Source organism: Acomys minous (genome assembly GCF_964271855.1).
Source record: "Acomys minous genome assembly, chromosome: 4".
Taxonomy (NCBI): Eukaryota; Metazoa; Chordata; class Mammalia; order Rodentia; family Muridae; genus Acomys; species Acomys minous.
In genome coordinates, this window is record NC_140486.1 from 66943449 (window position 1) to 66970983 (window position 27535).

The 27535-nt window shown below is 41.7% G+C and overlaps 1 protein-coding gene across 1 annotated transcript in view; it reads left to right on the forward strand.

Annotated features, from left to right (window-relative positions):
* CDH2 (cadherin 2) overlaps nucleotides 1-27535 on the forward strand; it is a 222140-nt gene that overhangs the window by 151663 nt on the left and 42942 nt on the right. Inside the window, exons 3-9 of the mRNA XM_084779631.1 lie at nucleotides 8335-8561; nucleotides 10441-10587; nucleotides 12390-12545; nucleotides 14906-15050; nucleotides 18350-18522; nucleotides 25911-26048; nucleotides 26857-27042. Of these exons, the coding sequence (XP_084635757.1) occupies nucleotides 8335-8561; nucleotides 10441-10587; nucleotides 12390-12545; nucleotides 14906-15050; nucleotides 18350-18522; nucleotides 25911-26048; nucleotides 26857-27042 (1172 nt within the window). The remainder of the gene's footprint in view (nucleotides 1-8334; nucleotides 8562-10440; nucleotides 10588-12389; nucleotides 12546-14905; nucleotides 15051-18349; nucleotides 18523-25910; nucleotides 26049-26856; nucleotides 27043-27535) is intronic.

A 27535-nucleotide genomic window follows, 5' to 3' on the forward strand; every position in this document is an offset into this window, starting at 1 on the left:
CTGTAAAAAAAAAATTACACAGAGAGTACATAATTTTGAAGCAAAAATCCAGCTTTCAGAAAAGGATCGAGTTGACTTGTGATGCTTAGCTGGTTACATTTTAAATCCCGGGGAGAAATTATTAAACCCACTAGAAGGATGGCTGTGAGCGCTTGAAGTAGTCTCTCGGCGGGCCTTGTGAAATCCTCAGGGAAAAGCCTTTGAACCATGAGGAACACTGGCATTGTGTCTGCCAGAGTGAGGCAGAAGAGGCATCGTGAAATTGAATAAACCCATCCCTCGTGGCCTGTGACAGGCTTCCTCGCATTTGGAGAAAAAAAATAAAATGCACTGTTCTTTGCCAATACCAGCTTTTATAGATGAGGTTTTCAAGTTGGCAATGAATGACTAGATGTTTCAGTCATAAAACGTGTTGCGAAAGGGGAACCTCATGCACACAGACTTCAAGTATCACTTGACGTTAAAAAAGCATTTCTGTTGTAAGATACATGTTTACTGAGTATTACTTAATGTATTTCCTGCGTTCCATCTTTTATTTTTCTTTACATAGTTTTGCGTTTAAATAAAATACAATGAGCATTTCCAGCAAACGATCCGTAATTATTCCTCGCATGTCTACGGTATCTCACATGCAGGCATCCATGCAGAAAAGTGATAAATCCCACAAAGGCTACTGTTCTGTTAGGAAAAAAACAAAGCATTTCTCAAGTTAACTCTTTGGGATGTCCTAGGGTGGCAAGAGCAAGCTGAAGCACACTTTAGATTTCTGACAAAACCTGCCTCTTGGGAAGCATTCTGCCTGCTTTGGAGGTTATGTATTCAAACACTGCAAGATGCAGACACGGCTGCTCCGCCCACTTTCCCTCCTTCTCTTGTCTCCATTCACCGATCCATAGTTCATTGATAGATAGTGCGCTCAGCCTGTGCAGGGGAGGTTCGGTACATTCCTGGTTTTGTGTGAGCACTTCAGTGAACTTAACAGTTCAAGATATTGGCTGATGGAGCTGTCAGGAAAAGTTTTCAAGTCAAATCTTTTAATTATTCATAAAAATAATAGAATTTCAATGTTATCGCATTTGTCTGATTAAATATTGCTGCCTCCACTGAAAATAAGGGTCTTGTTTTCTTAATAGGCCTTCAAAAATGGCAATTAAACTAGAAGAAACTAACAAAAATTTAAAAAGCACATTTAAGCATGAAAATATTTGAGGATATTTTCTTATAATTGCTTATAAATATGATGTGATGTTTTTCCTGAACAAAAACCTGTAAATCACATGTGATTATTAGCACATGTACATTTGGATTTATGTAGGACGATTAACTGCTAATACGTTTAATATGTGTGATCTGTGTTTTCCTGTTAATACTTTATATGGGTGTTATGGCTTTATGGTTAACATTAACAGGCGGTATTGCCTGAAGAGAAAAAATACTTTAAAATAATTATTTCCCCAGTGCTTAATTTTATATTAATCATGCTAGCAAAGTTTTATATGGGCTAGAATGCAGTAACCACATGTTATGTACGAAAGCTGTACAGTGGTCTAATTACATTTCCTTGCTTAGTGTTATGGTGGGTGTAAGCCACACACATCTGAAAGGGTGCAGATTTATTTTAAGTTTAATTAATCCTTGGTGCAAAACTTGTACTTTGTACTTTTTTGGTGGGTTGGTTTTTGTTGTTGTTGTTTTGGTTTGGTTTAGTTTGGTTTGGTTTGGTTTCATTTCGTTTCCTTTTGGTTTTAGGAGACAGTTTTCTCTGTGTAACTTTGACTATCCTGGACTTACTTTGTAGACCAGGCTGGCTTCAAACTCACAGCAATCCATCTGCCTCTGCCTCCTCAAAGTGCTGGGATTATAGGCATGTGCCACCACACCCAGCTTACTTTGTACTTTCATTTGCCTAAATAAACGCATTTACTTTCCTCTTGTGATTCAAACCCTGTTTCTAGTTTTGTCTGAACACTTAAGTAAAATTAATATTTTAATATATGGGTAGTGGAGCTGTCAGAAAAAGTTTTCAAATCAAATCCTTTGATTATAAAATAATAGAATTTTAATTTTATTCCATTTGTCTGATAAAATGTTATGACTTTCATCAAAGAGCAAGTCGGAGTTATGTAAATTACCCAGCTCTTAGTGATGCCAGACTGACTGACACTTCACTGGAATGCTGGGAAGGTTCTGATGACTTTCACCACTGTCCTTGCCTGGCACATATCTTATAGTGTGGAATGTTAGGCCATCATCTATAAGAAAGCTTTTGTTAAAAAACAAAACAAAACAAAAACCAAACAAACAAAGAACAAAAAAAACCAAATTAACTGAGATACTGACAAGATGGCCCAGCAGTGAAGAGGCCTTCCTGCTCTTGCCAAAGACCTTATTCAATTCCCAGCATGTACAGTGCATGGCTAACAACTGACCACATATGACTACACAACTGATGCCTCTGACCTCCATGGGCGCTTCCACTGGAGTGAATATAACTACTCTCCCCCACAGAAATCCATGCATGTAGCTAAAATAAGAAAAATAAAGCTTTTAAAAGTAAAACCAGCTCTTTACACCAGTGTCATGCTAACAGAAAAAGCTGGACTTACAGATGTACATATGTATTCAGCCTTCCCCACGTTATCCCCAGCAAGGTCCTACATCCATGGGACAGTTTCTTTACCATTGGTAAACAAACAATGGCAAATTTGTATTAATTGAAGTACATAGATTACAATAATGTCCAGTATAAATTCTGATCTTCTGTAGGTTCTGACAAAAACACTTTTTCATCCACCCCAAAGACACGAGAATATTTCACTCCTAAAGATTAAGATAAATTTTGCATCACATTTTCTGAAATTTGCATGATGAAATATGGTAAAATTCCTTCGTGTTTTGAAAACAGAAGTAAAAATTCTTGTTCATTATTTTATCTACCTACTTTTCCTAAGAAAAATCTTTTACAACAAGAACAAGATATCTCCAGAAGGGTATGTGTATGTGTGTTGTGCTACAGATACAGTTATGGTATATGTATCCAGCAATTACACATGGATATATCCACTTCTTCATACTCAAAGGTAAACTTTCATTCTAATTTTAACAATTAAACCTATCTCTAGGCTATTTACTTCTTTGAAATGATTTTTGCTGGTTCTATTTTTGCTTTTATTTCCTCTATTTTTGAGAAACACAACTATAAGTAAATATAGTTTATTATTTATAATTATAAATACCATAGTGAGCAAGGAGTCTCTATGTACCTCTGACTTACTGGAAAATTACTGTGATCAGACTGGCGTCTTAACTCACAGAGCTCAGAGATTGCCTGCCTCTGCCTCCTGAGTGCTGAGATTAGAGGTGTGCACCACCAAGCCTGCCACTTTCTACCATTAATGATACAGTATCTGTACAAATATAGCCACCTTGTGCAAATTTCACATCTTGGTCCTAGCACTTTGTCAAGCAGGAGAAAATCCCCTTAGCTGCATCCAGGCCCAAGGAAGGCAAAAATGACAACAGGCAGTGAACATCAACTGGGTGGCAACAAATGAAACTCACACGGTTCTCCTAGAAATAAGGAGGCATTTTAATTTGTGTGACTTCAAATAGCACAAGATGGCTAACACTGCTGAGCATGGTGCTGAGCTGACCTTTATTGGAGAGGGCCTTTTTCATTGAAATCCTTGTTCATTAAATTGTTAACTTTTGTGCCGCTTGAATGCACAAAGTTATATGGTACAATGTATGTTTTAAACAAATTGTATATAAAACATTGCGTATGTGGTATATAGACTTGTTGGTATGGTTGTCTTCATGTATTTGTGTGTACGAACTTGGCAATCCCGTATGCGTAAGTATACAAGAATTCAGTGTCAGGTCTCTCTCACCTCTCCTCTGCTCTCCTCTCCTCTCCTCTTTTCTTCTCTCCTGTCTCCCCTCTCCCCTTTCTTCTTCTTCTTCTTCTTCTTCTTCTTCTTCTTCTTCTTCTTCTTCTTCTTCTTCTTCTTCTTCCTCCTCCTCCTCCTCCTCCTCCTCCTCCTCCCCCTCTTCTTCTTCTTCTTCTTTCCTCTCTCTCTCTCTCTCTCTCGCTCTCTGTCATCTCTCTCCACAATTACTGTTTTTGTTCACTGATCTGAATATTGACAGTGCAGCTAGACTGGCTGGCTAGCCAATGAGTCAGGGATCCGCCTGTCTCCATCCTTTAAGCACAGGAGTTAGGAGCCCTAGTCGGGCATCTTGCACCGGTTCTCATGCTCGCATGACATGCAGCGAGTCATCCCCTCACCCCCACATAGACACATCCTGTTACGTCTGAGTGAGGCTGCAGATGCAGCTCCATGTTCCATCATGTGCTTAGCTGTGCCTGAGACCCTGGGTTTAGTCTCCAGTGCAAAGAAGTAGATCAGCAAACCTGCAGAACCTGGGCCACTATGCAGAGTTAAGAATTACTTATTAATCTCTATTAGCCCCTGCTTAGTTGATTCTGTGGGCCAAGGTCTCTTGGTGCCCTCGACCTCTCTGGCTCCTACAGTCCTTTCTCAGTGGATCCGGGGGAGAGGGCGGTGGTATGTGGTACTGAGAGGACTAAAAGGAGGCGAGCTTGTCATAAGAATGTATTGTAAGAGAGGAGAATAAAAAAAAAAAAAAGAACAGAATTAACTTTAAAAAAAAAAACACTGCTTGCCGTGAAACTCTCAGAACTCCAAATTTGGCATTTATTTCTTCACCAGCTTTTGCTGGGATTTTCATCTAATTGTACTGTTTATTGAAACTTCAGGTTTCCGTGGCTCAACTAGTTGGCTTCTTTTAGAACCTGTTGGGAAATGACCAGAGTCAGGGACACAACAGCACGGATGGATCTCCTTTCTGCATCTGCAGAGCAGAGATACTGAATCTCATGGCACAAGTTCACTGTCAAGGCTAACTGTCCGTCTTCCTGTGATTTGGGTTTTGTACATGTGCATTTGGAGGCCAGAGGTTGATACTAAATTGCTCCCTCCTTGGGAGTCATTTACCACCTCATGCCTTTGAGACAGGCTTCCCCCACTGATGCTGCACCTCACAGTTGCAGTTGGGTTGGCTGCCGGCCAGCGCGCTCCAGGGAGTCTCCTCTTTCTACCTCTCTGTACTAGGACGGCAGGTGTGAACCTCTGCACCCAACGTTTCATGTTAGTGCCCAAGATCCAAACTTAGGTCCTCTTGTTTGCATAGCAAGGCCTTGAGCTAAAACTTCATTTTAACTCCACTTTGCAATGCTTCTTAGTAAACAAATAATGAATTCAAATTACTACTGCCAGCAACTTAAATACGAATACTTACTATAGCTTCTTTGAAGGCTCTGGGATTGTGCATTGGTCTTTGGCTTTTGTTGTGGGGCTTTGGTATAGTAAGCTTTGCATACTTTAGAAATTCTCTTTACTTCCAGTCCACCCTCTTTAATTGTTTTACAGGGTTGGTAGATATCTATGAGCACTTACTTATATTATTCTCATCACTTATTAGTTGCCACAGAAAATCAAAACCACTAAATATTTTTTGTCATCTTAAGGAGAGAAGGCATAGTCACAGGTCACCATTAAAAAATAAGGAATATTTATTAGAATGCTGGTTATAATGGACACAGTGTCAGCTCAACTTTTCTATAAAATGTGCATTAAAATTCAGAGCAGACATACACATAGACACACGCATACAATTTAAAAACTAAAAACAAACATTTTTAAAAGTTAGGAGAGCATTATAAATTGGCATGGTGCGTGTATGACTTGTGTCGCAGGTCACACATGAAGGGATAAAGCCGTACCGGTGCTGAGTCACCTGCAGCTGGGGGAAGACTACACAGGGCACAGCTGCAACAATCCAGATGTGAATAGAGAGGGAAGATGCATGCTGCAGTGCTGAAATGTAGCAGAAAATGCAGAGGAGACTAGATATATCTGAGAGAGCTGAGGAATCATGAATTACTTTTTATGATATCAAAATAAGTTACTCACTTCTGTTAATAAATGATGGTATAATTCCGTCATTTTGATTTCTCAGCAAGGTTCCAAAAGCAATTTTAGCATTTCTTTTGTCTTTAACTTTCCAACATAAAAAAGAAGAGAAGAGAGTAGGGGCAGGGAGAAGTAAATCCCATTGTTCTTTAGAAAATAATTTGAGTCAAATGGAAGATTGTAGTAACTAAGTCTATTTGGGGATATTTATACCCTAAAGACCAATGTTATATTGTAACATAATTTAGTTGCAGATACAACTTCCTTTTTACTTTTAATGACTGAAATTTTAAGCATGACAAATATGGCATTATGTGGAAAACTATATATTCAGTAGTTAAACTATGTTATTACTTTTAGTAAAGGAAATGAGTGAGTGTGGGACACGGCTATAGTCTGTCCTTGTCTCAGTGCATTGGTGTGAACAGAACTGAGAGAACCGTTTTCAGTTGTTGTGTGAGACAGAGGACTTCTTAAATTGGGAATTCCAGCCCTCCAGAGGCAGGGCCATTGCCAGCCACAGAATTCAGTTGCAGGTGGCCTGAGCTCTAGGAGACCCTGCCTCTAAAAACCAAATATGGATAATAAAATAGTTTGTCCTTGTATCCTTGGGAAACATGAAAGCCGCCTGTGATTGCCCTTTGAACTGTGGACAAACACATTTATCACTTGCCAGCTGTGTCTCATATAATCACGACCAGACTGTGGCATCAGTTGTCTGGGAAATGAAAACTGTTTAATATGTGAAACTTCACTTGCCATTGCTATGGAATATTTCTTCGGAAAGATGGAAGGTGGACCGCAAAAGAAATGATCTCCCTCAGAGGCTCTCTTGAGCTTGCCTGGTTCTCTTTGTAAATGCAGAATCTAACTTTCGTCATCTGCTGAGACACAGGTTGATTGGCACTGAATTTATGAAATGCTTATCTCCCCCCTTTTGAAGTCAACACAATTATGACTGGCATGAATAACACATTGAAATCATTTAGATCCTCCTCCTTAGGCACTGATTTAGTTTTCATTTAAATTTATTTGAGATACATGTTATCTCATTTGGTGAGAATTCAAATTAAGAACACAAAAGCACACAAGCACCCCGACGACCAGAAATGATGCTCTTCTCCTTTCACTAATTGTGAGTTCCCAGGATTCTAGGACACATTGTGGGTGTTCATGAAGACACCCAGAATTTCCTTCCTTTGAGTGTTTGTCCCAGAGTAAAACACTGAGGTTCCGTGGTAAGAAGGGTGCCGGGTGACAAACAACTGATACACCCAGGCTTGAATGCCTCTCCAGTGGAGTGCAAGGCTCAGCTGTGAGTCTGGTGGAAGAACTCCCATTGGTACATGACAGATACCGGCCGCAGCTGGGAATGAGGGAAGACGCGAGCTTAGTAGGGGACAGGAAGTACCACCTGCACAAGGGGTCCAGGTTGAAATCAGGAGCACATGATGGCCGGTACCTAAGAGATGGCGAAAGTGAGGAGATGCTTAGACAAGGAGATGCAGGGCATTCGCAGACCTATGTCTTGATGCAGTCATGGCTTCTAATCTAAGGGCGATTCAGGCTCAGCACACTCCAGTCCAAGGATGCTCAAGTCTCTGACATGTAAGTGTCCTGGTATATGCTTTGCACAAAGCCTAAGCGTACCTTCCTGCATATTTCATCTCTAGATTATGAAATACTTAGCAAAATGTGCATGTTCTGTCCATAGTTGCCCTCTCATGTTTACAAAAGACAAAGGGGGAAAAGCCTTTACCTATCCAGGACTCCAGTGTAAATGTAACTATTTTTCTCTTGGAATATATTCACCCCGCTGTTGGCTGAGGTTGGTATAATCTTCACATGTGTATATCCTGGAGTTAGAGAGAACTGACCATAGGCTGCAGTCTGAAGATAAATGTCCTACTGCCTTGAAGATGGCTCAGCTAGTGGCAGGGGCAGCGCTTACCGTGTAAACATGAGGCACCCATGTAAAAAATATAGGCAATGATAATGTATGTTTCTCATGTTAGGCCCAAGTAGGCAGAGGCAGCCGGATCCCTAGGGCTTACTGGCCTGCCAGCCTAGCTAAATTGGCAAATGAGAGAGGATATCTCAAAAACCAAGATGGCCTGCTCCTGAAGAATGGCACCGGAGCTCGAACTCAGGTCTTCACATCTATACGCCCCTGGGCAAGTCACACACACACATGCACAAGAACTCATGAGCACACACATGTGAAAAGGGCCTCCGTGTTTTCAGGCTGCTCCATTTTATCGTTTCCCGAAACTCAGTACGAGTTATGGCATTAGCCGGGTCCGCCTCGGAGTAACCAGGCACTTGTTCTCTTTCGCAGTGAAATTCAGCAACTGCAATAGAAAAAGGAAAGTTCAGTATGAAAGCAGCGAGCCAGCAGATTTCAAGGTGGATGAGGACGGCACGGTGTATGCTGTGAGAAGCTTCCCTCTTTCTGCAGAGCAGGCAAAGTTCCTGATCTATGCCCAAGATGAAGAGACCCAGGAAAAGTGGCAGGTAGCCGTAAACCTGAGCCTGGAGCCAACCCTGCCTGAGGAGCCTGTGAAGGTACGGTCCCGGGACCCGGCTTCGGAGCTTACGCTTAAACAACTAGATTTATGCTCCTACCTAAATATGGGTTTAATTCTTACCATATAAACGGACGGCCAGTATTTCAGCTTTCGTCAACTTCAGTCTCTTTGGCCGTCGTACTTAGTTGTGTCTCTGACATAATAGGCTAAGTATGTTTCAAGCCACCAGAAAGTGCCTTGGAGTGGTTTGTTTACATTTTGAGATTTATAATTTAATTCAAATTAGAAGTAGTTTGCGTTACATTGCTGTGATGTTTTACAAGCTGTTAAGTGTAACCACAAAATAAACACATCTTTGGAAGATGTCATCAGTCAAATTTATTAGGTGGGAGGTACAGATCTACAGTGGGGACAGGAAAGTGGCTCTGGCAAGGAGGGTTGAGGTCTGTCCTATTTCTTCATGAGCAAATTGGGTAGCATGAAATATTTTGCACCCTGCCACTAATTTTGAGGAGTGATGCGCTCCCTCTGTTGGGATCCAGGGTGAAATAAATGAAGTGTTCCCCCCCAGGACCTGTTGGGCTTGGCAAGGGTTTATTGAGTGCTTATTCTGTGAAAATACGTAACAATTTTTTTGTTTGTTTTGATTTGGGGGTTCTGTTAGTTTGGTTTGGCTTGGCTTGGCTTGGTGTTTGAGACAAGGTTTCTCTGTGTAGCCTTGTCTGTCCTAGATTTTATTTGTATATGAGGCTGGCCTCAAACTCACAGAGATTCTCCCGCTTCTGCCTCCATTGAGTGATTTAAAGGCATGAGCCACCTCAACCCAGCCTTCTACATAAGAATTTTTAGCTAGATACTTTAATGATTTCACAAATCCTATGTTGTTTATAAATGCCAGGTTCTTTGAATTTGTTCAAACTCAGATTCAGGGACACACCCCTATACTTTGAAGGCCATGAGCCTGAACTCTGGCCGTTCTATTTTATATACTATAATTAGATAAAAACATAGGCCATCCTAATATTTAATTGTAAATGTCACGTGCATACACATATTCAAATATGAATGAATATACTAAAAAAAATTTTTTTTTTGCTTTCCTTGTATAGTATTATTGACATTTCAAATCATGTAAAATACAATGCATTAAGCCATTAGGTACTGAATGAATTCAAGCCACTCGAGTGATATATAAAGTGGGAGGCTGGTACCTAATGGGGTGAAAAGATGTGTCTGTTGTTGTTGGTTCTCCGTGTTCCAGCAAACTGTCCTGGATGTTTGCACAGAGACAGCAAGGCCTAATGGCTAAAATGTCCACAGACATCGAGAGAAACAGAAGAAAATGTTGACACATAGCAGAGATTAATGCCTAGTGTGCAAAGTGGGTCATTTACTGCATCCATCACAGCTGACATAGGTTTAGAATAATTACAGCATTAATTCTGTGGGATTTAATAGGGTCATAAATATTTGAGACATTCTTTAGCGGTATGTATTAAACTTCTCTTGGAATTCAAATTATATCTCAACACATCAAGATCTGAATTTAATGTACAGTAGGCACATTACCTGAACTGTGGTCAAAACTAATGAGAAATATATAAAAGGGTGCTATTAAACTTTGTTTAATATTAACCACTCTCTAGGATGGTTTATAGAAACGGCAAGTAGTTTACTCAACTGGCCTGTATAATAAATTGTTTCTAATTCAATTTTCACTGAGTAGCGCAATCCAAATGCTTCATGGCAGTTTTCTGTTATTGAACTAAGGGACAAGGAAAGGGCCTTCTGAGTTATTATTTTTGTTCATAATACATGTTGGCTCCTACATATGTAGGTATACATTAATAACGGTGCGATCGTAGAGGCTGCTCTTCCTAGTCCTCAGGAATGTCTTCTTGTATTTTAATGCAAAGGAACCACATGAAATTGAAGAGATAGTATTCCCCAGACAACTCGCCAAGCACAGTGGGTCCCTACAGAGGCAGAAGAGAGACTGGGTCATCCCGCCAATCAACTTGCCAGAAAACTCCCGAGGGCCCTTTCCTCAGGAGCTCGTCAGGGTAAGGAGTTGTTGTCTTAATTATTCTCATGGCAAGGTGACATTAGAAATTGTTTTGCCTAAGTTTTGTAGTTCTTGGTGTGTGTGTGTGTGTGTGTGCGCGCGCGCGCGCGCGTGCATTTAACAAAGAGTTTATGCCGTGTATCGGTACAGTTGAATCTGTGTGGGAGTGGAATTCCTCCTGCGTAGTAAGGAGCCCCCTTCCCTTTCGCTTCCCTATCTTATCTCTTGGATTATTTATAGACCCAGCTCTCCTAGGTCCTAGTCACTGAACGCTAGGGCTTTTGTGAACTCATGAGCCATCTCATTCATCCCTCCCCCATCAGCTCTCACTATGGAAACCTAGTCTTAACCAGGACTCTCCGTGTTGACCTCTGCCCTCCCTGGGGTCGTGCAAAACTGGTGTCTTTCAAATCTGAGAAAAGTCTCAGCTCCTTACACCGCATTCCATCTGACAGGGGGAAACAAATAAGCAGAACCAACCGGGTATTATTTATTTAAAAGTACAATAATATGGGCTCATCATATTCTCATTTATTAAAATGCAAATGTTTCTATGATTATTGTAGTGCTCCTACACATACATAAAGAGTTGTGAGCTTTTTAAATAAGCCACTTATTTGTGTTGTATGTTCTATCCTGATGCGCATTGTAATTTAATTTAACAGTGCACATAACTCCAAGTAGAAGTGCTTTTTCATCGGCATTCATGAAATGCAACTGAAAAGCAGAATTTTGCCCTAACTTAAGAATACTCTCTAGATCAAATGGACGGATTAATTTCACCCACCTAGTACATAAAGATCTGTATTTACTGCCCGATCTGCCCTGCCTCTGTCTCTGCCTTTCCTCCATTTTCCATCTCCGTAACCTGCTCCGCTCTGACATGTTGTGCTTTTGTTTGGAGTATAAAAATGCACCCAAAGAACTTCTCTGTGATGCTTTGTTAGAAAAGAGAATTGTAGCTTTCATTACCACCTGAGAACGACGTAGGGCGCGTTGTTAGCACTGAGTCAGTATAATGGAAACAAAGAAATCTAACGTGCAGGCCTGTCCCCAACAACAGAGTCCCGTGCAAGGTTATTTCAAGCTGTGGCTAGATAATTATCATTTCTTGCTACTTCTGATGTGTGAAGACACTATGTGCTTTTTTTTTTTAAATTAATTTAGCCATTTGTTACTGTATTGTAAGTATTTTACACTGGCAATTTTATCTAACTGGACACTGCTATGTTTTGACATTTTGCATGACTCTCAGCTAGCATTCTTTAGATGAAAAGTCTTTCTGGGGATAGGTAATGTCTCTTCTTAACTCCATCATCAAGAATCAAAGAACAGGCTTCGGAGATGGCTCAGTCATACAGTGTTCCCCACACAGTGAGAACCTGAGTTCAGATTCCCATCCGTACCGTCAGTCCTTAGGACTCAAGCAATAGCCCCTGGGGATTGCTGGGCTAAGTCATCCACATGACTCAGTAAAGTCCAGCCGCACTGAGAGACCCTGTCTCAAAAGATGTGGTGGAGAACAATTTCAGAAGTCAGTACATGCATGCATGCGTGCATGCACAGAGAGACATGACACACATTATAGCACACGCGCATGCGCACGCACATACACACGGAAGAGGAGAAGGAGGAGGAAGGAAGGAAGGGAATGAGAAAGAAGAAGAAGAAGAGGAAGGGATGGCCTGGGAGAGGTGGGTGATGCTGTGGGAGGGTGAAGCCAGGGTTGGAAGTGTGGTGTACCCCCTAAACAAATGTGCTCATGTTTTCTGCTTATGTGGTTGTTTTCTTGGTCCCCAGATCAGGTCTGATAGAGATAAAAACCTGTCCCTGAGGTACAGTGTCACTGGGCCAGGGGCGGACCAGCCTCCGACGGGCATCTTCATTATCAACCCCATCTCAGGGCAGCTGTCAGTCACAAAGCCTCTGGATCGAGAGCTGATAGCCCGGTTCCACGTAAGCTTCCAGCTCTCTGTTGAGTCTGGTTTCCCTCTCCTTGGAATGTGCATGTGTGTTGTTTCCCATTGCCTCCTGTCTCTCTGATGGCTCTACCACTGAGGTTTAACAACAGAAACATATCTGTAGACTTTCGGCTTCCTTTACTAGGCACATGTTTATAGAAGTGGTGCATGCTATTTAAAAAAAAAAAACCAACGCCAAACTTTCCAGGAAGAAAGGATAACGCCTAAGGCGTCATCACCTTTGACGTGTCAATTCTTGCCTTCAGAGACATAGCTAAGAGAACCGTGAAGAACAGGTCTCTATGGAAAGGTCCAGAGCAGCAGGATGTACATATCCCAGCCCCAGCATTTTTAGGAGGGTGAGGTGTTATACTTACAGCAAGCTCATTTGTATTTTATTCATTTTAGATTGCCTCATTTTCTTCCCCTTTCTGTTACGAAGAATTTTTTTCCATTGGGGATACCTTTGCCTAGCCTTTCAGTGTTTCCTCTCTTTTATAGCTTTATTGTTTGTTCATAGACATCAGCTACTTTCACTTGTGCATTGTACAGTTCATTTAAGAATAGGTATGGTGCAAATTTGAGCTTTTCAGGGATATTGATCGAGGCTCCTCTTCTCAGGTTTCATCTATCGTATTTGCCTTTTATATTTAAGATGCTTAACCTCCACGGACTGACTGTAATAAAGGGAGGGAAGACCTGCCAGCCCGTGACACCCAACACTGTGTATTGCAGCAGCTTCTCCTGTCACTAAACCTTCCCCCATGCAGGACTTCTTGCTGGATTCTTGCTTTGCTTAGCAGACACTTTTAAGTTCCTGCACCTGCGCAAACCTTTAAAACCCCATTGTCTTACAACTACAATAGATTCCCCTAGGGCTAAACAGACAATCGTGTGAAGAGCTGAATATGTTTTGAGTTCTGTACTCAGAACCCACTTGTAACCTTGATTATTTACAAACACAGTTTTGAAACTCATAAAGGAACAGCTGATTCGAGTTTTTTTTTTATATTGTTCTAACATAAAAAATGAAAGTGAAACTCCAAGTCTCTGACAAAAATGACATAGTGTGAATTGGGAAACCGGACAGAGGTATCACAGTACTCTGCAACAGTTTCTATTGATGATCCTAAACACAAGGACAAACACACCAGTGGGTTTTTGTTTGTTTGGTTGGTTTTTTGTTTTTTGTTTTTGTTTTTTTGTTTTTTTGTTTTGTTTTTTTTTTGCCTTCTCTATAGACTGAAGTGAATTGTTCTTTAAATGTTTGCTACATATGCATTCAAAGCAGCACCAGCAAAATAGAATTAATTACAGAATTGTAAGTATTTAGAGTCATTAAGATTCATTATTTTACATAACTGTAATTAAATTTCAGTATTAAGAGTCTGTTAATGGAGTATATTGTGTTAAATAAATCAGGAGGAAAATAGCTCTAAAAAGATTGAAAAGCAGTAATAAAATTTACATTGTGTTATCTGTTTAATAACCTAGAAATCGAAAGGATATGTTGGTGGTTCTTTAACTGGATAAGAATATACCCTTAAGTAACCAACAACATCAGAGATTACAGGGAAGCTATGAAAGAATTTCAGTTAAAAAGAAACAGAGCAGTGGAATATTGCAGAGCCTTTGAAAAGCATACAATGGCTGTTTGCTAGGGGAAAACATTAGGAAGATATTCAGGCCAGACTAACTCAGTGATTGTAGTTGTTTGTGGGGGAAAAAAGCAACAACATACAATTTCTCAAAGATCACCATGATGCCAACCCCTAGGGCTACAGTGTGGAATGTCTGAAACATGCACACATTCTTCATGTCTCTGGGTATCTTTGAACTTAACAATGTATGTGTGAATTCCCTATGTACACTTAATTTCCCAGAACATTTCCGAATCTCTTCCTGTTTATTTACTGGCACTACTCTTAGATAGAAAAGTCAAACAACAAACAAACAAATGAAAAACAATAGAAACTGCTCTAATTAGAGTATCTGTATTTAACAAAAGGATATTTTTGATCTGGACACAGCTGGCGTTAGACCTGGGCTCTGTCCACAAACAGCAAGGTGACAATCACAAAGCACTGTGTCTTGGTCCACTGGTGCTCTGTGTGCGGTCAAGTTAGTTAAGGCCTGTGCGCTAAGTGCTAGGCCTCGCCCACAGAGTGGATGGCCTTCCACTTCTGCATCTCCCCTTGTCTCAGAGTTGGGCTAGCTCCATCTTAGGTGGGGAGCCATAGCAGCTTTTACATGTGTGTCTTCGGTATGCTCCCGCAAGCGTGGAAGTGTGGCTCCATGTTCACTCTTCTCCCAGGCAGACCTTTAAGTCCCTCTGTCTTCTGGTTGCTCTTACAGTTGAGGGCACATGCAGTGGACATCAACGGCAATCAAGTGGAGAACCCCATTGACATCGTCATCAATGTGATTGACATGAATGATAACAGACCTGAGTTTCTACACCAGGTTTGGAATGGGTCTGTTCCGGAGGGATCAAAGCCTGGTAAGTTAGAGCAATAATATCGTCATGACTTAAAGACACGTGGCATGCGAGCTCTTAAAGTCGCCAGGTTGGAAGAATGCTTGCCTAGGAAACACAAGGTCCTGGGTTTGGTCTCTAACACTACATAAGAAGTAGCCCTGGGCATGGTGACCCACGCCTACAATCCATGCTATTGGACCAGAAATTGAGGGTTATCCTCAACTACATATTAAGTTCAAGACCAATCTGGGCTACCAGACATCCTACCTCAAAAAGAAAAGAAGAAAAGAAATGTTTATAACTGATTCTGTCATAGCAGTAAGAAAAGGAAGAACCCTGTCGCCTTTTAATGTACCTGTCATTCATGATGCTTCAGCAGCAAACTGAAGCAACTTAGGGAAGGATTTGTTGAAAAGGGAAAACAACAAAATCTCCTTACATCCCACATGATTTTTGCCTTGTTTGAAAGAGCCTACGGAATCTATAGTAGCCTCCCCTTGCTTTGGAGAGCTGCTGAGAGAGGCTTTCAGGGTACAGAGTACAGATTTCCTCATAGGAGGTGGAGCAGTGGGGAAGTCCAAGAGGAAGCCTTAAAGCTACCTGGTGTTCCTGTTACCAGGCAGTGGTGCCACAAGCATGGCAGCGCTGCTGGCTGCTGTGACACACTAGGTATTTACTTTCAGAGTGCCCCGTCAACGTGTCCTCCGAGGCCTTCTTTCAGCTACATGAGGAAAGTGGCCAGACCTTGAGGCAGCACTTGCAGAAAGCCTCTTGCCATTGTGAAGTGGCATTTGACTGACGTTTCAGATTCTTGTACTGAAAACACTGAGGACTTCAGTCTCACAGAATAGCCAGGCCAGAGAGGCCTATTTAATCTGAAAACCTAGCAAACCAGCTCAGTCAGAAAAGAGATGAAAAAGTAAATTTTTGGCCATCTTTTCTAGGCATATTTGGTATTTACAATTGGGATGTAATTTGAGTAAATTATAATAAATTAAAATTTTAAAATAAGAGATTTAGTTAGTCTGTTTTATACAATACCAGTATTCAAAAGTGCACTTGATAGTACCTGGCCCCTTCCACCAATGTCTATAGCTCTCTCATGTATCAGCTAATGTGTGGGAGGAACCAAGTCCACCTTAAACTCCAGGCTGCAGTGTTCTCTGGATCCTCAGAGAATAGAGCTGAGCGTGAGGAACAGCTAAGAGGGGGAAGGGAACCATGGAGTGGACTCTCTCCTCTGCGCCTCCTTCAGACACATTTTCAGACAAGCTGCCCTCCAGTCTTACACATTTTAAGATACAGTAAAATGAATGCCTATGAAGTAGATTCTTACTGAAATGGATCTTCTGTGGGCTGGAGAGAGGGCTCAGCAGTTTCAGACACTTGCTACCAATCCTGAGGACCTGAGTTCAATCCTTGGGACTCACTTGGTAGAAAGAGAGAACTGACTCCAAGTTGTCCTCTGATCTCCACATGCATACTGTGTCACACATGCACACACACACCACATACACACACCACACACACACACACACACACACACACACACACACCCCACACACATACACACGATAGATAGATAGATAGATAGATAGATAGATAGATAGATAGACAGACAGACAGACAGACAGACAGATAGTTTAGACCCCATGCAAATATTCTACAATATAAATGAACTTCGGGCATGTTAACTACAGACATTGTGTTGTTAAGTATCATTTTCCTATCTGTTTGGTAATTTCCAACTTCGTACAATACACTGCTTCACAAGCCTTGCTAGAAATAAGCCATCAGGCTGTAATTGCTGTACATCTGACCATGAGTTTCCAGTTAAGCCTCCCCTGAATGAAAGGCACTGAGTGACCACTGTAAAGAAAGCTGTCCCCGGGGTACACTCCGGTTCTGTGGAAGCACCCTCGTGGGCAGGGCTTGAGTATGTGAGGCCTCTGGTCTCAGACAGTGCCAGCCGCATGTTAGCTCCCTGTTCTGAAAGCAGAAGTTGTGTTTGAACCTTTGGCCCACGCTGCAGCATCAGCTTAGCGGGAGTGGCGTGCTCTGCTCCGCCCTGGTACTGGCCACAGTGGTCACGGGAGAGTTCCTGCCCTGCAGGGGCGAGAAAGGAAAAGCTAATGAGCTATCATCTGTCAAATAATGTTTCTAAAACAAGTAAGATGTAGAGATGCTACTTGATCAGACGAAATGCCTCGTTGAAAGGGGCAAGTTCTGAAAAGACAATTGAATAGTACGACTAAGCCATGGCCAATTCTGTGGTGAAGGGCAACATTTCTAAAGTAAACCCTGGCTCTGCAAATTGTAGAAGACAGAGACAGAACATTTTCTGAACCAGTTCTTGGTAGATCTCACCAAACAGACTAGTCTAAATAACAACTGCAGTTCTTAGTGTCTGCTTGGACTTACTGCTTTCCTCATTTAGATTTTACGATACTCAGTGGGTGAAAGCCCCCAGGCGAAGGACAGTGCTCTTCCCGGCTTTGAGGAAGTGATGATACACATTGCCAAGTTTCTACCCAGTGTAACGGAGCAGTTCTGCCTAGTGTGCTTCCTGCTGACCTGAGGCAGTAGAATGGGTCCTGCCCTTCACACAGATCACTGTCAAAAACTGACGGGGGGAGAACCACTCTCAGCAAGCCCCACAAAATGCTACTGTGGAACCAGAGGAGAACTGTGTGGTCATAAAACCTCCTTGCAGTGGCATTTGTATTTCTTGTGGTTTGCATTTTATGTAAATTACAATTGGCTGTGTGCCCTTTGGGTATCATGGAATAGATTTGTTTTCTAAGTGTGGGAAGAGTTCAGTCTATAAATATGTGTATTTTGTGATTTTCTTTTTACTTTTAGATTATGTTGATGATGATGACATGTGTGGGCTTGGGGACATGCACATGCATGCGAAGGCTAGTGGAAATTACTCTTCAAGAACAGCCCATATTAAGTTCCTGGTCAGGGTCTTTAATTGGCACCAGTTAGGCTAGGCTGGCCTGGCTTGGCAGTGAGCCTGACGAACCTACCATTGTCCATCCCCACAGAACTGGGATTACAATCATACACCTTGTGTAACTGGCTTTTAAAAAAAATCATAGTTCTGGGCATTGAACTCAGGCCCTTAGGGCTTACATGGCAAACATTTTACTGACTAGCCTCTACACTGCCATGTCTGATGATTCTAAAAGTATTTTGTGTGAGACACTTCCAATGTTTTTATAGAGAAAATGAGACATGCCAACATAGTGAAGATGCCTGATTTTAGGGGCCCAGAGACTTCGGATGACAGTCTGCTTTCTCTGTTCGCTCCCTAGGGACGTATGTGATGACAGTCACCGCTATTGATGCAGATGACCCAAATGCCCTGAATGGGATGCTGAGGTACAGGATCCTGTCCCAGGCTCCCAGCACCCCCTCACCCAACATGTTTACAATCAACAATGAGACTGGGGATATCATCACTGTGGCAGCTGGCCTGGATCGAGAGGTAAGCAGTCTTGAAAGTGTGCATAGTCTTCAGGGCAACCACTGATGGATTTAAACTCTCATTCAAGCTAATTTCCATTCTAGTCAGTGGTGGGAGTTTTCAGGCAGCTTAGTGTTGTAAATGGTGTGTGTGTGTGGCATAAGTTAATGCTAGCTTCAGTGATACTTGACTTCGTTAAACCAATGCTCTCAGGTTTCTGAGTTTTAAAGTTCTTAAGAGTTCTATTTTTCCTCATAGCCAGTGGGGTTTGTGGAGAACTAAGCTAGACATCATGGTCAAGTACGTATATAAACTCGTTTTTAAAAGACTACACATAACGCATATGTAACTGGGTCTTTGCGACTTCTGCAAATTGTGTGATTGGTGCCCTGCAAAGAAATTATCGTCTTTATTAGAACTTGCTCCTGAATTCACTTTCCAAGTCTGACCACTGGTATTGTGTTAATTCTCCTATTGAGTGCTTAAAGCTGGTGATGTAGAGAATCCCACTTCTGGAGTGATATCTCGTTGAAACTACATCATTGATGGCATTAAGCACCAGCACATAGCCGCTCAGTGTGAGAGAACGTGGCGCTTTGGTGACGAACCAGGTGAATGTGTAGTCCTGCACCTGGCAGCTTTTGCTCATGAGGTCTCACCTGGAAGGACCTTCTGAGCCTGTTTTTCTACGCATTGACCTTTCCCGTTCTCAAGCCTCCTCATGCCTTCTACTGGCTCCCTTCTACTGGACAACCTCTTTCTAGTCTGTACTGGCAGTTGTCTTAGAGCATCTCAAGGTCATTGACCAACCGTAATCATTGCTTGAGTGAATTCTCAAAAGGGCCAACACCTAGAGATTGTAGTTTGCAGTTTTCAGGCTGAGCCAGCGTTTGCTATAACGGAACCTCAGAGTACGTCAAACTGAAGCATCATATCCACCATGATGTAAATTATTGACAAGGACTTGAGAAGTTGGCTTTTGATGCTGTCTCTGGTGCAGTAATGTGCACGTGGGTTGAATTAAAGACAACACTGCTATTAGAATTAGTTAAATATACAAAGTTGTTCTGGAAACACTGTAATCCAGAACCAGTCAGGATGAGTTCACTTATGTCTGAGAAGTCTACTTAGAGCCTAAATGGCAACATTTAGCCATTGACTTCTACTACTACTAGTTCCTTCTCTAAAAATGTTTTGCATCCAAAAATGTTCAGAAACCAAATAGGAATTTAGTTTTTGCACTACTTTCAAAGCTCAGAGAGGCTGGAGAAATGGTCCAGTGGGTAAATGTCGTCACTGGGCTAGCATGAGGAGCTGAGTTCAAATCTCCAAGTCTCCATAAGAAGCGGGTCATTGCAAGGTGCCTATAAACTCAGCACAGTTTGGGGACAGAAACCAGAAAATTGCTGGGCCTTGCTGGTTGCCAGCCTAGCTCCAGGTTCTGTGAGGGAGACCCTATTTCAAGAGAGTAAGATAGGGGGGACCTGGTGGCACTCAGAGGAAGGATAGCAGGCTACCAAGAAGAGACTTGATTCCCTATGAGCATATACAGGGGGAGGAGGTCCCACTCAGTCACAGTCATAGGAGAGGGGAGTAAGGGGAAAATGGGAGGGAGGGAGGAATGGGAGGATACAAGGAATGGGACAACCATTGAGATGTAAAATGAATAAATTAATAAAAAAAATAAAAGATTGGATCTTACATTTAAAAAAGAGAGAGAGTAAGATAGAGAGCAGTAGAGCAGGACATTTGACATCCTCCTCCTCTGATCTAGACAGGGATGTGCACCCGCACAGGCACACATGTATACACCATACAGACTCGCAAAAGAAAAATAGAAAAAGACGGGTCCTTCACAGTCCAAGTCTTTCTACCTCTTCCTCTGTAATATGAAGCACTTAGTCGTACTTACCCATAAACTCAATATGAATACTATGCGTATGAGATTATGGAGTGTTTTTCAATATTCTCTCTCAAGGGTGAGATTGAACATAAGAGGAATATTTAGTACAGGTTACAACTGTAATATTTCTTCTTCCACTCACACAGCTCTTGTGAGATACGGAAGTGGGAGGTTCACTCAGTTCCTCCCTGGGATTCCTCTCATATTTAGCCTGTCTCTTTCATGGCAAGAAAGAAGCATAAAGAATTAAAGACAGCTTTCCTTATGCAGACCAGCCATGTTTAAAAATCAGAGAGGCTATATTTAGCCCACAGAATAAAAGCTTGAAGTGCAGTGTAATTGTAGCTAAGTATATACCCTGCAGTTCACAGATGAGCCATCCACCACCCTTGATAACAGTAACGCAGAAATGGATGGGACGCTTTGGGATCATGGGTTAGATATGATATGAGGAATCACTTCTTGACAGTGGAATTATTAAAAATCAACAATGAGTTACCAGAGGAAATTATGGAGAGCCTTCCATTTTCTGAAAGTCATTTCACCAAGAAAAAAAAATACATCTATCTTGGATGGTTTATGGTAATTCCGCCTGAGGCCAGGCATAAATTACTTTGACTTTTTATGCAGGCTCGAATTCCTTTATTTCTATTAAGATTCACAGTTTCCTTTTTGTAGAAAGTAATTTTCACTATCTTTCTCTCAGGATGTGTGACACCTTTCAGTGACAGAGCCTTGAACCATGGAGACGCTTACCAGAGTTACCTTTTAATTTTTCTTTAATCTGTAGTTTTAAAAATGTCTCTTCTTTAAGGTCTTGAAACCTAAAGCCATTGCACCTCACCCATCATCATTTTTGACTTTTTAAAAAATGCACTCCTAACACCTTGCTACATTACCTGCTGGTGGCTATTCCTGACGTTTTAACCTTCTCTGGTCTTTTCTCTTCATTTCAAACCTCTGCCCTTTCTGGATTATCAGTAGCAGTTACTTTTCTCACTTCTATGGCAAAATACCTGAAAGAAGTGAAGAGAGAGAGGGAAGGAGAGAGGGAGGGAGAGAGGAAAGGTGGGTTTGTTTTGGCTCATAGTTCAAGGGCCTGCCATAGCCCACCATGGTGAAGAAAGCATGGTGGCCCAGGCAGGAGACTGCTGATGCAGCCTTCCACAGCCAGGACGAAGCAGAGACCGAAACAGGAAATGCATCCAGGCTATAAAGCCTTGAGTCCCACCTCCCGTGACCTACTCCTTCCAGCAAGGCTCTACATCTTAAATGTCCCACAACCTTCCCAACCCAGCTAAGGACCAATTGTTCAAACACATGATTCCATAGGAGGCATTTCATGTTAAAAAAAAAAAACACAGCACTTCTCACAACTTCTCTACCAGGTTGGATTTTGGGGTTCCGCTCAATATGAGCTGTTGGGTCTTCTTAACCCATGACCCTGCCACCTTCACATCTGTAATATGGATATCATGAAAGCATTGGAAGGTCCTGTAGCACAGTGCATGGCGCCTCCAGTGAACATAGTACCCAATAAATCTTGCAGCCATCTCTTTTCCGTTGGCATAACTGGCGGTCCTTTTTGCTGCTTGAGCGTTGTCCATTATTTTTATTCCACAGCATTATGTCTTCCTGGAAGAGAAAGACCAATGCTTGCTGTTTCCAAATTCCTCTTACACTTGTGTCCTGGGCTTCTTGTTGGTCCTGATGTGTGGTCTTCCATTTGCTATGGACTTCAGCTCTCACTTCTCTACAGTCTGCTTCATAATCTGCAAACATGCTAAGTCTCCTCAGTGGTAAAATTGCTTATCACACCCCCTGGAATGAAGGCAAAGCCTTTTATTTTGGCATTTCAGACCCTTTTTAAGGCTTTGGCTTCAATGCCTCCTTGGCCTAAGCCCTCCAGAATTCTGTTTCCCACGTTGGCATAACAATGCCCCTCACTCATACAACCACATGCAAATCCTTGTGAAAACAAATCATTTTAGACACTGGTCCAGTGTGTGCGTATGCTTTTCAGCAGTGCATATGTAAATATACATGAAAGTTGGAGACAGTGATAGAATATGTTGTAGGGCACTTTCTGAAGACCCAAAACAGTTCTACGTCAAGGAATTCCAGAAGCCCATCAAGAGTTGACTTTCAAGCCATTCAGCTGTTGGGTCCAGAAAAAAAGAGAGGCTTACGTTCAAGACCAAGGTTACCCAACCATGAATAACCAACACTTTGAACCAGTTCTTGATGTAGGGTCTGTCCAGCCAGTATGCAAATGTCACATGGGAGATCTTTTCACTGGGCACAGTCACCCTGGTGGAGAACTGCTGGGTAGGCCGAGGAACTGGCATCTCCATGGAATAGGCCATGATTGGCATCGGACGTAAATACAGAAAGTGTTGGCATAATACGTGGTCATAGGTAGCTTTGCTAAAATGCACACGTTAGTGAGAAGTGGGGTAGAAAAGAACTTAATCACCTGCAACCGGAAATGAGGAAAGGTTTGGAGCTGCACTGGATTCCTGCACGCAGTGTAGCATGGCGAGCGTGGGAAGCCATACTCCCAGAAATTTGAAATGTCACCCATCAGCATCATACAAGCATGACTAAGTCAGCAAGGCTCTCTCCATGCAGTTGCTGAAATCATAAGCTAACACATCTCCCTTTCAACACAAGATCATTTTCCACCATGGTATTTGAGCATGGAGTCTGCTATTTATCAAGTGGGTACTTTTAATTTTAATAGACATTGTGTTTAAGAAATAATAGTGCCTTTTTTTTGTTGTTTTAGAGTTTTGACTTTTTATAGTTGTTGAGACAGGGCCTCACTCTGTAGCCCTCACTCTGTGGCCTTGAAGTCATTTTAAAGCCCTGATTAGTCTGGAACTAATAACGACACTCCTGTCTCAAGCAACATAGGCCTGAGATGCCTGGAGTACCCCACTAACTCCAACTAAATGTGCTTGTAAAGCTTAAAGATTTCAATACTAACTTGAAACAATAGGAACCCTCAAGGCTTAGCAATTGTTCCCAACATCTCAGCGCAATATAAAATTGTATATACTTTGTTTGTATAATTTTAAATATTTTTATAGACATTAGGAAACACTTATGTCCATATGTTTTATAACATTACAAAGACAACTTGAATTTTCATTGTTAATAGAACTGTAATAACTAGCCAAATGGCATTTTATAAGTCATCATACGTTTTTAAAATGTCACCTCATTTTCTGTGCATGAGTGCTTTGCCTACATGTATATTTACATACCACATGCAAGCCTGGTACTTTCAGAGACTAGAAGAGGTTGCCAGATACCCGGGGACTAGAGTTACAGACAGTTGGGAGCTACCATGTGGGAATGGGGATTTGAACCCAGGTCCTCTGAAAATGCAGCCAGTACTGAGCTTTTCCTCAGCCTCAGTCACAGTACATTTTCATTGCCATAGTTTTCAGCTGGGAAGCTAATGAATGCCCCCTGAGTTTTCTCAGTAACCATGAAAGGATAAAACTGAATGAGCAAATACCAAGTTTTGTCTTTTGCTTAAAATATAATTATATAATTTCTACCTTCCTTTCCCTCCAAACTCTTGCTCCTCCCCACCTCATGCCTCAAATCAATTACCTCTTTCTTTAATTGTTATTGTAACATGTACACACACACATACATACATACATACATACATACATACATACATACATCTTTCTAAGTCTGTTTCTGTTAACTTGTGTGTATATGATTTCAGGCTTGATGACCTTGGATTGGGTAACTAATTAAGGGCCTCAATCCTGGGAGAGAGCTGTTCTCTCTCTCTAGCTGCCATCAGTTATCTGTAGTCTAAGAAGGGGTCAGACCCTGGGAGATTCTCCCCAAAGGGGTAATTTTGAGAAGAAAAGCCACTGAAGAAACATACAGCTCATCCTGGATTGTAGTGAAATGTTCTGGGTTACAAAAATCTAGAAATGTTTCATTCTGCACTATATATTTGCAGGGTTTTTTTTTTTCTAACTAAAAAGTATGGTATATTCTCTTTTAGGAGGAAATAAGGGAGCTAAAGTAAATATCTACTAGAGATTGGCATTCAATTAAGTGGGCAGTGTTTAAACTCTCATGTGTGAGGTTGGCATTCTGTTGCATTTCTCTATGGTCCTTGCCTTTCCCTCTAATGACTGCATCAAAAGCCACAATTTGTGCCTTTCTTCCAAGCTGCAGGGCTCCCTTAAGAATGGCCGTTTATAATGTCGGCTATATTTAGAACCAGGGGACTGCACTTTGCAGTGACACTTGTTTTGTTTGGTGTGAAGAAAAGAGTTTTGTTGTTGAGAATGGCTTAGCATTTAGGAATATGATCCTCTTTGTTCTGTGCCAGTTTTCCCGGAGGTTCCAAGTGACTTCAGGTGGTGCTTTTGGTTAGGTTTTCCAAAAATAAAATGCTGTCAGCTGGCAGTATGGATTTCTAGGATAATCTCGACTTTTGCTAATCATGCATTACAGCATCATTTGGCTCCTTGTTAAAATAGCCAATCTGTACTTTTTCAAGTAACGTGTGCTTGCCTGGGAAGAATCACCTGCATGTAAACTTGTCCATGTCTGTACCTGTAATTGGTGGTGTAGCGTGTATTATCTCTCAGTGTTAATGCATTGTTCTCCTACTCAATTCAACACCTGTTGTATCCCAGGACTAACAATTTGAATGTATACCTTTTAACTAAATTTGTATTTTAAATATTTTTAGATTTATTTATTTTATGTATATGAATGTTTTGATCATATGATAGTATGTGTACTGAATACATGCCTGGTGCCCACAGAAGTCAGAAGAGGACATCCAAACCCCTTGAACTGAGTTAGAGATGTTTGTGGACCAACCTATGGGCACAGAACCGCAGGCCTCTGTAACGGCAACAAGTGCTCATAACCTCTAAGCCATATCTCCAGCCCCAAATTTTTATGTTGTTTTTTAAGACTATATGTAGCTCTTACATAATTTTTGGACAGTTAGTACTAATGAGTAATGGGGAAGTGTTGTTATCAACTAATTATAACAAAAAGAATATATATAATAATACAATATATATATAAGTATATATATAAAACATTAAGAGAAGGCAGACATCATTTGTGAATTTGTAAATTGTATATGCTTCCTCCTTTCTTTCTTCTTCGCTGTCTTTACTGCCCTAACCTGCTTGGAAATGAGTATGTGAAATACCAAGAGGCTTCAATTCTTACTAGCAATCTTGTAGCAAAAGGGGAAAGTTGAAATCCAATGGAGGCTTCAGCTCAGCCATGAAGTTCACACATCTGCAATGAGTTCAGTGCATTCCTTCCTGAGACTCAAAGTGAACACCTGCCTCCTGAGTCAAAGTAAATGCATGCAAGTCCTGTTAATCAGAGTGAAGCGGGCTGTGCTCTCCATGGGTAATAAAGAGGCCTTTGCAGAACAACTGTTACATCTTCTTGAGGAATTGGTGTCATTTTACTTGTTACTTCTGTGTCTTTTTAGAAAGTGCAACAGTATACCTTAATAATCCAAGCCACAGACATGGAAGGCAATCCCACTTATGGCCTTTCGAATACAGCCACAGCCGTCATCACAGTGACAGATGTCAATGACAACCCTCCAGAGTTTACTGCCATGACGGTGAGTACAACCTGTCACTCAAAGAACCTCAGCATCGTGGTCCATTTGGAAGAAGTTCTGCTATGCATAGTAAGGGTGTTAAATAGGAATGGGACTTGCTTGCCTCGATGGCGGAATGTCCACCGACTCGGATGTTTCTGTATCGTGGGCTTTAAAGCAGACGTCTGACTGCTTTACTTCCTCAGCATTCCCAGTTATTGTTAAGAAGCTGAAATACTCTGCCTGCAGCAAATATCTTGGAGTACTAGTAGTAGAATTCTCCCAGTGTTTCAGATGCTTGAAATCCATGCCTGATTTGTGCTACTTTTCCAGCGTGTAATTACCTAGATCCCAAGTCAAATTATTTCCTACATAGAAGTCTTTTCTCTGGACCCCACATTAATCACACTGATACTCACAAATGTATGCTAATTTTAATACTAATGGAACCATAGCATAATACCGTGTGGCTGAAAATGGTCCAGCTATTTTGTGTGTGTGTCAGACATACCGTATTTTTCAGACCATAAAACACATTTTTCCCCCCAAAAGTGGAGGGGGGGTTATGGTGCGTCTTATGGTCTGGTTGCTGTTTTTACTGTTTTTCTTGTTTTACTGCTCTAAAACCTGGGTGCCTCTTATGGTCAGGTGTGTCTTATCGTCCAAAATACACAGTAAACTAGGTGCTTACCAGCATTACCTTTCTCCTTGGTTAGTGTAGATCATAAACATTTAATGGGGTAGTAAAATCAGGACCGTGTGGTCATCAGGTAGCTTGTCCTTCAGAGGGCCACATCTCACCTGGGACTCACGTTTGTCTTTCTTGCAGTTCTACGGCGAGGTCCCTGAGAACAGGATTGATGTCATTGTAGCCAACCTGACTGTCACTGACAAAGATCAGCCTCACACGCCAGCCTGGAACGCAGTGTACAGAATCAGCGGTGGAGACCCTACAGGGAGGTTTGCCATCCAGACAGACCCCAACAGCAACGACGGGCTAGTCACTGTGGTAAAAGTAAGTGTCCTTGGGACCACAGACCTCAGCCATCTACTCAGCAGGCACCAGCCTGTGCCCTCTCCAATTGCTTTTATGTAGAACCTTCGACCTTTTTATTTTAAACTCCTCCAAGTCTGGAATTCCTGACAACTTAGTGGATCGTGTGTCACTGTTTAATTTATGTTGAAATTGAGGACAATATAAATTCTCTCCCATTACCACCATAATTAAAATCAATTTGGGCAGATTTACCATTCTGAAGACACGGGGTCCTCAGCAGAGTTAAGTGAATATAGCTGATATATCAGTTGCCTTTCAGAGCCTGGGGCGTTGACCATTGGTTGATAGTTGGACTGCTTGCCTAGCATACACCAGTTTCTCAGTTCAATCCCCATCATGGCAGTGGGATGCATAAGAGAGGGTTGAGGAGGGATGCAATGCTTATTGTTTTCATGGACTTTGGGCAGAGAGTGAGGGTGTAGGAAAGAGAAGGAGAGGAGCAATAGCTGTT